The sequence below is a fragment of the Apteryx mantelli genome, chromosome 12 (assembly GCF_036417845.1).
Source record: "Apteryx mantelli isolate bAptMan1 chromosome 12, bAptMan1.hap1, whole genome shotgun sequence".
Taxonomy (NCBI): domain Eukaryota; kingdom Metazoa; phylum Chordata; class Aves; order Apterygiformes; family Apterygidae; genus Apteryx; species Apteryx mantelli.
This window is the reverse complement of record NC_089989.1, coordinates 23,641,857-23,654,606: the sequence shown is the minus strand read 5'-3', so window position 1 is coordinate 23,654,606 and position 12,750 is coordinate 23,641,857. Positions and strand designations below refer to the sequence as shown.

The 12,750-nt window shown below is 39.9% G+C and overlaps 1 protein-coding gene across 3 annotated transcripts in view; it reads left to right on the top strand.

The window, feature by feature from the left end:
* Positions 1–10,883, top strand: part of SHQ1 (SHQ1, H/ACA ribonucleoprotein assembly factor) — a 70,412-nt gene extending 59,529 nt beyond the window's left edge. For 2 of the 3 annotated variants that reach the window (XM_067303496.1, XM_067303497.1), the window contains one exon: positions 6,309–7,508. In XM_067303496.1, coding sequence (XP_067159597.1) covers positions 6,309–6,957 — 649 coding nt within the window. In that variant the 3' untranslated portion in view covers positions 6,958–7,508. Of the gene's footprint in view, positions 1–6,308; positions 7,509–10,813 lie in introns of those variants that run through there. The other variant, XM_067303498.1, reaches the window with a different exon arrangement.
* Positions 10,884–12,750: the final 1,867 nt, after the last annotated feature.

Here is a 12,750-nt window from a genome sequence, read left to right as displayed (position 1 = left end):
CATTAATGCTCAGTTTGTTTTTTAAACCTTTTTTCTTTTGTGGTGCTAATTTTGGACTGATGGGCAGGTTATACAAAAACATAATTACTTGCAGATTTTTATTTTAACCTTCAGGAAAAACTAGAGGATTTTGAGGCTGGGTGTATACCTCAAATCCTGCATTTATTCTTTACCTTCTGTGACTAGGTTGACTTAGTAGGTCGTCTGTCTTTCCGGCTTATGTAAAATCGGTGGTCCTCCCTGCGGAAGATTATATTAATCACATCCCTAAAATATGTCTTCTATGTGAGCTTTCCTTGCAACTCCATGTTCTGGAGATAAAAGCTGTCTTGACTCATGAGATCCTAGGGCTCTCCTCATTCATGGGAACAAAAGGTAGAACAGGAGCCTGTAGGAATATCGGACTCGACGCTGTGTCCTGCTTCCCAGCCTCCTCAGCTGCGCTTTGCGTCTCAGCACTGCAGTCGATGCCCATCACCTGCGCTTCTGTTTGTACTGCCAGGGATGGGCTTTGCTGTAAACCTGTAACGATCAGGACTGAAGGAGATGTGGGAAGGGAAACGGAGGAAAGGATGTGTATTGTGGGCTACATTTTTAGAGGCTGCGCTGAGGCAGCGAATACTTTTACAGCTCCTGTGTACATAAATGCCACTGCAGACTGGCTTAACTTGAACTTTACCCTTTTGTCTTCTGATTGCCCCTGTTATTAGCCATGCTGCTCCTGGCTTTTACTTTCCTCCTCTCATAGGAGCTTTTTGCTAAATCCCCTTTGTTTCTTTGTTCTTTTCTCGTTTTACCCTTTTACAAGCTAAGAGCTATGGAGTAGGAATTTTTCTTCTTCTAGCACATGGAGAAACTTTGCTGCTGCCTAAAGGAGGATTACAGTACTTTTGTCCTGAAATCTTAATTTCAGATTACATGGACAAGACCTGAGATACCTCTGCTGTTATCTGTTCCTCAAAGCTGTACATTAAACAAAACATGCATCTGATCTGTTTAACCTGTAATTAAACATTTTCCTTAAGCAACTGACATCTTGATAACTAATAATTATCATGTGTAGCACCTTTAAAACCCATTATGCATGTTTATGTAAGAACACTATTACCATAATAATAAGATATCATTACCACAAATGTGCATACTGAATGAGCATGTCTTAAAGTAATCATGCAATTCCATTAATCATACTTGAAAAATTAAAGTATTTGCTGTTTAATTTCTACAATACTATTCAAAAGATTTTGGAAACAGCAGGACCTGTTTACTGCAAGTCTCTAACCAGTACATCATATGTCATTTCTGATGTTTGATTGTTGTTTCCTGAGTTGTTGCTTATCTTTCACCTATAGAAATCATTAGCTCAGAGACCTGCTGTCGTGCTTTGGAAGGTTTTCCATGCTCTGATTTTTATGCTAGTTGCCTTTTTTCCTGTTTTTTTTTTTTTTTTTTTTTTTCCTGCTAAATGCTGCCACTTTGTCTTAAGGCTGATGTGGAATGCATTCCTGAAAACTCAGTACTTGAAATTAGATAATTGCCTTAAACAGATGGACTTATTTTATGGACTTCTGATGGAATTCTGTTAGTCCCTTGTACAGAAAAAAGTGTATTTTTTCTAGTGCTCTTTTTTGTAATAAAAAATTGGAAAGCTGGGGCATGGAGCTTCTGCTTTTGTGTATGTATTTATCAAGAAGATGGTGGTTTGGGGTTGTTTTGTTTCTTGCATTTGAAGTGTCAAGCTCTGTACACTGTCCATTTTTCCAGGAGGAGACTTGATGACCAAAGTGAAAGCTGGGAGTAAAACATTTCATGTACTAAGAAAATGAAATCTGAGCAACTGAAAAGAGATTTTTTTCATACTGTTTTAAATCTAGTCTAAGTCAAATACCTGATGTGGCTAAGGACAAAAAAATAGTAAAATAATTGTCAGTTTATTTAATGACTTCTCAGAAAGCTTCTTTTCTGACTCTTTGGAATTTTAGAGATCCTTTGGGGAAGGGAAAGAAGGGGAAGATCAGCTAGACAGAGACAAAATGTCCTTTAAATTGTTTTGATATATTATAAGCAATGAGTAGAGGTGGAAATGCTAAGTCATGTCTTGAAGTGCAAGTGGGCTCTGATAAACCAGACGTATGGGGGTTTCTGGTGTGCGTTGCAGGACTGCAGCTCCAGGCATAGTGACGTCTAAATTTGTGAATTTCTGTATTTAGGCAGCAAAGTAGTGGGCCTGGCTTGCTCTTGCTGAACAAACAGCTACCTTCCCAGCAGTTTAAGATGTTGTTTGGTTCTCCTCTGTTCCCCCTTCTTCCATTCGTTCTCCCTTCCGGTTGTCCGCCACGAGTTACGCCTGTGTGCTGCATTTGTAGCTGCTATGGGGAAGGGGACCATGCGTGTGGAAGAGTTGGGGGAGGCGGCTGTAGTGGTTAGGAGGATAGAGGGAACTGTTGGCCTTTTGCAGGCATTTGCTCATCCAAGTACAGTATCCAGTTGTGCTGGTTTTGTTAGAAGAGCAAACTTTCTTTTTAATGAATAGCTTCTTTCTGTAGTCCTTTGTAAAGATAAAAATCGCATCCTCTCTCAGTAGTGCTAGTAAGACTTTTTGGGGAAAAAAGGCTAAATACAATTCTTGAAACCACAGTTGTTTTATGAAATCAGTTGTTAACATTATTTGTAGTTTAATTTGATCACTTGTAAGGAATTAAACCAAGATTTTTCGCAGACTAAGAATGCCTATTGCAGATTCAGTTGTCCTGTCAGACATCTATCTGTTACCGTGCTGCTGTCAGGCACCAGTTTTTCACTCATTTTCTTTGGACTCAGTGTTAAAACTGCATTTGTGTAAAGAGTGATCAAAAACTTGCTGCTTTGGAGAGAGACCATTCTTTTATGTGTCAGTAGTCCCGCATTTAATGTAGTAACATTGCAGTAACATGCACATGGAGTCAAATGATCGTATTACTGTGTTTTCTTCCTTAACACTTGATAAGTGGTCCAGAGCATTGTGAAAATGTTTTTTAAACAAACAAACAACAACGAGAGAGAGAGAGGGAGAGAGATGCTATACGTCTGCATAATACTTGACGTAGTTACTTAGTTATGTGGCTTATTTTTATACCTAAGGTGTTAACTGCATTATAAGAAGAGGGTAAAAGAGGAGGAGGGAATTCTTAAGGGAACTGATTTATAGGCCTGAGACTATCTGGCAGGAAAAAATATGCATGAAAACTTAGAACAGCAGAAATGGGGCAAAAGCCAAAAAATATATATAGGATGGGGAAAAGAAGCGACAGACATGATAGAAGAGTTGTGAGGACGAATAGGACTTTCAAAATTGATTTTCTATCTATAATGGCAGTAGTAAAACAGGTAGGTGAGACTGAGGTGGCTGGAGCTGAAGATATATCACCAGAGGAAACCGGTGTGCCTGCAACTGCTCATGGTTCTCAGTGAAATTAAAAGGCACTGCGTATAAAATGGATAGGAACCAAAAACCAATGTTCTTTGTCACAATGTGTATTTAGCCTGAGGAACTCATTCCTGTATTCTTACAGACAGGTAATAGGACAGTAAAAAGGATTGTACCTTTATATTGTTAACAGCTCTCATGGCGGAGAGGGTTTATACACACATGCATACGTGCATATAGTTGGAAGGAAAGGGGGAGACTGGTTTAAAAGCAAAGATGAAAAATGCTTTCTGCAAGGGATATCAACTCCTGTGACTCAGGGCATAAACCAACTTCTCAGGGATGTGTTTGGGAGACAAATTTCCCTGCAAGCAGGTCATTCTGTTACCACCTACCTGCAAGCCTTCATGAACCTTCCTATGAATCATTTGGCTTTTTTCTTTCTTTTTCTTTCTTTTTTTTTTTGTGATGGAGTAAGGAAGATGCCTCCAGCTGTGGTTGGCAATTTGTCAAATCCTCTGTGCCTTTTCAAGAGAAGTTCAATTTTTGGTGACAAAAATAAATTGGTTGAAGTTTTTCTCCGGAAAAAAATCAGAATAAAGTACTGCTGTAGTAAGCAGCTTATTAAAATTTGGAATCCAATGTTTACATTGGAGGTTGCTTAGATCAGGTTGTAACTTAATTTTTAGCTTTAGAGTTAAAAACCATGAAAATATAAATTGTTTTCTGTTGCTTCAGTTACTTCATATAAACACTTATTTCTCAGTTTTCTAGTCTGAACTGAGGAAGTTGAATAAGATTTCATTCCAAGTTCAATTTTTAAATGTTGCGCTGGCTCTGTAAAGTGTGTAAGAAGCTGCATTAAATTCCCCTTCCCCCACTTTTAAATACAATTCCTTTAGGAGCAGAAAAAAAAAATTGCAGAGTCTATGTTATACTGAGTCTATGTTATACTGAGTAATTATCCCCCCTGGGAAATGGAATATAAAGATCTTTAAAATCATTCGACTGAGAGAACAAGCACTTTAACTTTTGCCTCGCAGGAGTCATGTATTACATTATCAGCTGCGGGCTCCGGTGTCAGTGTGTCATGCCTTGCAGGTTAGCAGGCTTCGGCGGAGGAAATGAAACCCAGTCAGTTACTGCAGGATTTATAGCAGAGCTGCTGGTGCAGGAAGTGGTGAAAAGTTGATTGATAGTCTGAGGCAAAACTCTACAACAAGAAACAGGATGCATGTTTGCTCTTTTATACCTGTTTCTCTACCCGCCCCCTTCATTTCAAGGCACTCTCTTGCTTTTTATTCTCTCTGTTTATAAATCTATGATGCAGTTTTCTGGTAAGACATGTGCTGACTTCAAAATGCTTGAGGAAATAGGTATGGCTGTACCAAAGATTGGAAGCTGACCTAGCATGCCTGCTTTGTTGTAGGGCTTTACCCAAATGGTCCTGGTGCTTGTTTCTTAAATTGTACGTACAAATGAAAGGCAAAGCACACCTTCAGATAGTCTATTGAACATATGCTAGCGTGGATGCACCAAGGTAGCTGTGAAGGGAGGAGGACATAGCAGAAAAACAGGTAGCATAGTTGCAGAATAATTTTTTCTTAAACTTTCTTATGCAGGAAAGACATTCCAGGCCTCCCAGAATTCACATATGCAATATGTTTGTATCAATTTTTATGTCAGCGTTGCCTTTTTTGTGTGTTAGTAAATGCATATGACTCAAAATAAATCTGAGTAATCACATGCCTCTTTTTATCCTGAAACATGTATTTTCAACATACAAGCTAAAAAGTGTAGGGCGGTGTGGGGGTGTGGATTTTGTCTCTGGTAACCGTTAAAGAATGAGGCTTGTGGAGAAAGAATGGAGACTCGGTGGAGAAGGGAGAGGGATGCTCAGGTTCTCCTAAAGAGGTGAGCTTTGAAAAAGTCTTCAGAGTTAGAAGGAGAAGGAAGGACAGGAAGTAGATGGGAGATGGCAGAACAAAGCTATTAAATAAGGTTTTTGAAAATGCTTGCTGGGCAAATTAAGTTTTGTGGAACATGCTGAAAGTGGAAGACAGTCAGTGAAAGGGGTTGCACATCGAAGAGGTCTAGCATAAACGTTTCAAACAGCAAAACTGCTCTAATTTCATATAGGAATTTTCATGTTTTGTTTGAATTTGAAGGTTTTTCCTTCCTCTAAGAATTTAGTTCAACATAATGCAATTATTTTTATCTACAAAACGAGCATCACTTGGTTGAATACTAGCAAATACTGACCCATGTTCCTGAAGTCTGTGAGTGCTTCTATTAGGAACATGCTCTTCTGCTAAACCAGGGTATTCATCGACTGTTGTTTGTGTTTGTTAGAATAAGAATGTGGTAAGAGATAAGAGACTGTTAAATGCCTAACCAGTACAAAATCTGAAAATAGCCTTTAAATAATGAAAACAACCCTCTGAGATGAACCTAATTAAATATGCTCTGTAGGTCACCTATGCTTAATGCGCATATTTGGAGGGATAGTAAAACAAAATCATCTTGCTCCGTATGGACTTAATCCAACTAATCAAATACTGATGAACTTGCCATTAAAGAAGTCAGCAATCTTGAAGAGATTTGTTCTGAAATCAGTGTTTTCCCTTACTGTGTGGTGTTGAAATGTCGAAGAAGCAGTATCTTTTCTGAAAATGTCACTGAGGATGAGGACTTTATGGTGTATTGTCTAGCCTTGTGGGAAAAGTTACCCAAAATAATAATGAATTTTTTTTTCCTGTAGCATCTACTCTTAAAATCATAATTGAAGGAAGTTGTTTGCAAACCAAGTGAATAATAGAAATGCTTAAGATTTGTGATCTTGTTATCAAATGGGAATGTTCTGTTTGTAAAGTTAAATAACACATTTTGTTCTTTGTTAAAGGTCAAAAAAGTTGGCTGCACTTGCCGAATCCTTGCAGAAAGCCACACTCACCAAGTCCCACATAGGACTTGAACTGGAAGAGCTGGAAGCAGCAGCAGTGCTAGTACAAGAGGAAGAGAGCAAGTTAAAAGCTGCTGGCACAGTTTCTAAGCAACAGCTGCCTTCCTCTGAATCGGAGACAAGTGACTCTGAAGAATCAAGCAGTACTTCATCATCTGAGACAGAAGGCTCTGATTCAGATGAGCGAGAGTCCTCAACCAGTGAGGATGGGAAAATAAATTCTTTACAAGGCGCACTTCAAGAGGAGAGGACAGCTCCACTTATTGACTGTAATGGATTAAGGCAAGACACAAACACTTCGATGTTTGAGGTTAGTGATGAAAAATCAAAGGTTTCTTTGCAATCTACATCTGTTCCTGGCAAATTGATAGAAGAATTAGAAAAGCAAATGCACACTGCAATTAGACTTTCAGAGCAGCCTGAAGGATTGGCTACTGCAAGCTGCGTTGTTTCACAGCAACAAGAAAACTGTGCATCTGAACCTGATGGTTTTTCAAAAGATGCTGTTGGGAAGGGAAACTTTTTGGAGGTGTCTTCAAAGAAAAACCCTTTGCTTTTTCTTTGCAGCACTAACGAAGAGGAAGACTAAAAGACTGTGTTAGAATACACTGTGACCTGTTAGGCAACACAGCTCATTGCTGTAATGAGGTGTTCCCAAGGCTATCCTGAGCTGCAGAAAAGTTGATATTTTTCTTTTTTGTATGTGTTGACAGTTTGGAGGACAAGACACCTTTGAAGGAAATTGATAGGACTGTATAATACCTTCATAATTAGTCTTTTATTTTTCTTCACTCATACAGTGGAGTTGGATTTGATCTCTGCATGTGGGAATCTAACCGCAGTAAACTTCTAGAAACAGTTTTCATTGTTTATCAGGTGATAAAATGATGTCCTAATCAAATATATCTGAAAGCATCATTTTAGCCATCTTTAGGTGTGGGATTTATTTGAAAAAATATCCTTGTTATGTTTGTATAAACTTGTTTATGACATTTTGCTGCATTTTTTGATTTTTAACGTGCTTTATAGCTAACTACTTCCCTTCAAAAATAATAGTAATAACTTGAAAAATCTAAACAGTGCTGTTACATTTTTATAAATGTTTTCTGTTATACAAAATAAAGGAAATTTCTGTATCATGTTCAGTGCAAAATAGAAGGGTTATAGCTTATATTTCTATGGTTCTTCCGTAAGGTATTTCAAAAGTTTTGACATGTGTTTAATCTTTTGTGCTGTTTTTGAAATGTTTCCACACATATACATCACTGCTCTCTAGAATGGAAGTCCTAATTATTTCTTCCTGCATATGCTGTTGATATCACTGAAGTGATATTAACCGAAGTGGAGAAATAGTATGGTACAAGGTCTTGAGTAGAGGACTGAAAGCAAAGCACTTGTGCTGTCTAAACCTAGCTTTGCTATTAGTTGTGTTGCATAGCTTTGGCCAGCTCATTTGCTCCTTTTTGGGTCAGTAATGTTAAAATAATTAGTCCATGCATTTTGTGTTGATTTTTGTTAACTGAGCATAGGTTCTTGAAATTGGATGGCTACTGCATATGAGACAGTGCTATTCAGCCTCCAAAAGGGATTTTTAAAAGGGGCAGAGGCCTGGAATACCGGTTTGGTCCAACAGTCTCTGACAAAATGGGACTGTCAGATTCATACCTCTGGAGGAGCAAGCCATGATTACTTTTCAACCTTTTTATTATAAAAAAGTATATAAAAATCCTAGGCTTAAAGTCTTATTTTCCACCAATGCTACACCCTGCTGGAAATCGGCAGGCTAGCTCTCCTGTTCAGTAAGAACTGCAACCCTGATCTGCCAATATATTTTATGCTCTTAAATACCTACCAGTTGCTTAATCAGTCTCTGTGCTGTGTTCCCTAAGGGTGGAACCTTTCTCGTCTTGCATGTCAGTGAGCACTTACTCTTCTGAATGCTAGCAATAAAATCTACAATGTAGGTGCAATTATGCAGCATATGTCTGAGAAAGGCAAAAATGTTTTTTTAAAAAAAGAAAAGCCAGCCAGCTGCCCCCCCCCCCCCCGGTCTCACAAGTTTCAGTGTAAACACTGAAGCTTTCTTTAACTGCATGAGGGCTGAAGAAAGCTAAATTAATTGGATTAGGAAATGCATATTGCCAGAATTGATAGATATATGTAATATCCCACATCTCTAGCTTTCTTTCCTTTTTTTTTTTTTCTTCTCCTTCTCCTTTGCCGCCTTATTTTGTGGCAGACAATCAAGGAGAACTGTTTGTTTTTCCAGCAGATCTGCTTGCTTTCAGGGACTGGCTGCCTCTTCTAGAGTGAAGTCAATGGTTTTGATTAATCCTTTTGTTCTTTCCTTCTGGAGTCTAAACGGATGGGTTTTTTTATGCTAAATTTGAGCTTTTTCCATCATGACTATGTGAGTCAAGTTTGGGTGTAAATACCTGTCTATACAACATAGTGCCACAGTAAATTCCCTATGGGAACATAGCACACACAATGTTAACTCGCAGATAACTAAATGTCATCGTACTCACCGTTGAGGCCTTGCCTAGTTCAGCTCTGTTTGTCTCCTAAAGCATGGTAGTTCTGCAGTCTTTTCTTCAGCCTCTGCTCCATGCTGTTCCTCTCCATGCCCACACTTGGGACATGCTGTGATATGTTGTACCCTGAGTCCCATTTCCATGCGTGGTTTTCTTCCATTTTTGTCCATTTTTGACAGTCATCTTTGCCCTTTTGCAAAATTTTGTTTAGTGGTAGTGGAGCTGATAATGAATGTTGATTTTTATATTCATTGATAGCAATTTTATGAACACTGTAGTGGTGGGATGGGAAGCTTTTCCGTATTGGGTGGTGAGAATTTCCTGTGTGGCTGCATTGTCCGACTTGTGGTAGAGGTAGGGGTTATTATGCATCCAGAGTGCTCCAAATGAGTGATATCTTAATGAATGAGAAGCCTTGCCTTTTCTAAAGAGAACGTAAAGGAGCACTTTTAAAAGAAGACTGGAGCACCTTAATCTTGTTTAGCCTTAACTGAGACTTGCCAAATCCATGAATTGCAAACACTTGGAAAAAATACAAACAAAAGCCTCCCCAAAACCCTGAATCCTGTACCAATAAGTAAGCTGCTGTGCGTTCTCCTAGAGGATGTGAGTGGACTTCAGTAAGGAGTCGAAATTACCTAGGGGAGGTAGGTGGATGAATTTATAGGAATTTGGTCCTAGCATGTTTTCCAGGCTGGAAATCAGTTAATAAATCTGAGGAGCTCGGTACATGTGTAGTTTGGTCTGTTGGTTTTAAAGCTCCCTCTTTCAACTCCCCTTGTTCCCCCATCCTTATTTATAGCATAGGCAATGCTTTAAGGTAACTGTTGCTCATCATTGTAATCAGTCTGAAGGGAACAGAATTGCAGTGTCTTGGCGAAAGTCCTGCAAAAAATAACTCTCATTTGAATATGAACTAAGCTTGAGTGGAAGAGCTGTGGGATTTTGCTGGAGGAGGGGAAAGTGGGTTGTCTGAGGTGTGCAGAGTGCTCTGGGAGAGAGATGAAATGGAGTTATCCATGTAGTTTGTTTATTTTCTTAATCAATTTGCTAACTTTATATTAAAGATCTAGACTGCCTAAATAAGGCATCTTTGTCCCAGCCATCTGTTGTGGTGGTGGTGCAGAGCTCCCATAAAGCTGATTAAGATGGATGTGGGAAGACTGTTCAGTTGGTCCTTACACTTCTACCACAGGAGACTGTCATTGGGAGTTATTATTCTTATCTAGGTCCAAGAGAAGGCTAGGTCTAGTTTCCAACCCCAAATTTTCGCTGAGATGTTGGTGAACTGTACAGTACAGTACAAAAAGCTGCTCTCTCTGGATAAGTGAATGGCAGCAGCCTGAGTTGTTGCCCAAGGCCCTGCAGATTCTCTGTTCTCCGTCCTTGCTGGTGCCTAGAGTGCTTATTCCTGCCAAGGATATGAAGAAGGGGGATCTGCAAACCATATTGGTGCTCTCGGTGGCATATGTGCCAGCCCCGCTGTCTTGAGCAGAGCTGCCTAATTGTAGCTGAGAGCCAGGGTGAATGAGAATTAATGCTGGCAAGTCCAGAGGAACATAGAATCCAGTGCTCTTAAATCTTGGCTACACGGCTTGGCAGGACCAAAGGGGGGGATACGGTCTGGAAGGGGTTTCCCTTGAATCCCGCAGTTATGGTTCTGAAAGTATGAGGACACACTTGTGCTAGAGACAGACACACTTGTCTATTAGGTGCAGTAAGAATAAGGTTATATTTCCATGTTACAAGCAACAAGTGAAATACTGGAAACAATCAGAAGTCAGTAAACAAAACTCCTTTTTTAAATGGGGACAGCACAGCCCACTGTGTGTTGCTGCCTTTTCATCTCTTCCCTCCAAAAAAAAATGTAGTACTAAGCTGATTAAATAACTTCCTTTGTTTTCATTCCAGACAGCTTTCTGAAAAGTTTTATAAAGACTTAGTTCTACATCAGAAGAAGAAAGCATCGATTAGACTTGATTTACTACAGAAAATGATAAATATCACAAAGAAATTGATTCACATCACTGGAGTGAATTGGCCAGACAACCCTCCACCGTTGACACAGCTGAATATTGTCAAAGCTTGAGCTGATTGTCTCAAGGCTGGAGAAAACAAACAGGGAAACACATGTCAAACAGATAAATAGCTTTGCTGTTTAGAGCTCTCCGTGGAGGCCATTTGTCTCCAAGATAAGGAAGAATGCACTCCAAAGCTGTGAAAAGATAAGCTAGGAGAACAAAATGAATATGGAATTGTTATGGTCGTATTTGGACATCTTACACATGGAGGAAATATGGTACCACCCTAGGGGAATGTCTAATGTGAGTATGGTACACCACCCAGGAAAGCATCTAAGATGAACTCACTTTTTTTTGTTAAATGTTATAGTAGTGTTTGATAGTTACTTATAACATACAAACAAATGGCATCTGTGTCAGTCATCTTAGTAGGACAGTCATTCTAAAATATTTTCTATATCTGTCATGGATCTGTTTTTCTCCTTTTTAGTGGTGAGTGGGCTGCAGCCTGTGGCTTTGTGGGCATGTGTGAGGCATGATTTTGTATTGGCAAAATAAATTTGGGTCTGTAGTATTGTGGTACCCATAAATCATACTTTTTTTACATTCTTAGGTTTTGGAGAAGTGACAGTATTATCACCATGAATTTTGCATTTGGAGACCTGGCTTAGATCATATCTGAAATGAACTTGGTAACATTGGTTTGCATTTTATTAAACATTTTCTCATATTGAAAAGCCACAATACAATCCAGCATAGTCGATGGTATTTTGGAGGACACTTGAGGACAAGAATAAAAGCTGTATATCGTAGGTAAGGGCTATGACATTGGCGGAGCTCCATGAGGACAGCCAGCTCTTACCTAACAGCCTGTCATTTCTGTGAGAGAAGCTGCCTTTAGCCTGATAGTCTTAGTGGATAGCATGGAAAAGAACAGAAAGTTTCACATTTAAACTAGCAATGTTAGCCAGGCAGTGACCTTATTGACTAATAACCCTAGAAGTCCATCGGTGAATTCGGGTCAAACCGATGTAGGTGACAATCTGTCAGTAACGGCTCCTCTGCTTTCTCCGCAAGCTGCCTCCTCTGTTGGTGCTTCGAGAGGGTAGAGTACTTCCCCGGGCTGTGCCAGGGATAAGAGGAGGCAGTTCAGAGGCTGTGGCCAAGTTGAGCTCCCCTGTGCCTGGTCTTGGCCGGGCCTCTGATGGAGTTGGTTGGGGTTCTGCCTCGCAGCCTGGGCTGCAGCCTGCTGGCCAGCGCTGCCTGTGCTGCAGATGTGCCCTGCAGTCGCACCTCTCCGAGGCTCTTACCTCTTACCGAGGCTGTAAGCAGCTGCGGCAGAGAACCCTGACAGGGGGAAAGTATTATCTTTCTCCCATGTTCAGCTTGTCTTCTGAACAAGGTCTCTGGAGAACTCTCCAGAGAGCATTCCCTCTGCTTTCACGGGGCCTAACTCTCAAAAGTCCAAATTTTGGAAAGGGCATACAGAAATACAGTAAGAAATAGTAGAGCTCCAATCTGAGAGCTGAGACTTCTGTCTCTGCTACTGACTTGCACTGAGTAAGCCCAAGAGACCGAAATCTACAGTTTCTGAAATATTCTTAAATATCTTTTTGCATGTCCATTTTTTGAGTGTCTGATTTGAGGCTTTCTGCCTTGGGAGCCATGGTTCTCTTTTACACCAGCTGGAGCTGTTGCTCTTCTAAATGCCTGAAAATTAGACAAACTTGGCCAAAATTAGATGCCAGAAATCAATCTCTGTCTCTGTCTCTCTCCCTGCCCCCCCCCCCCCCCAAAAAAAACAACAACCCAAACCACCCCCCTTCT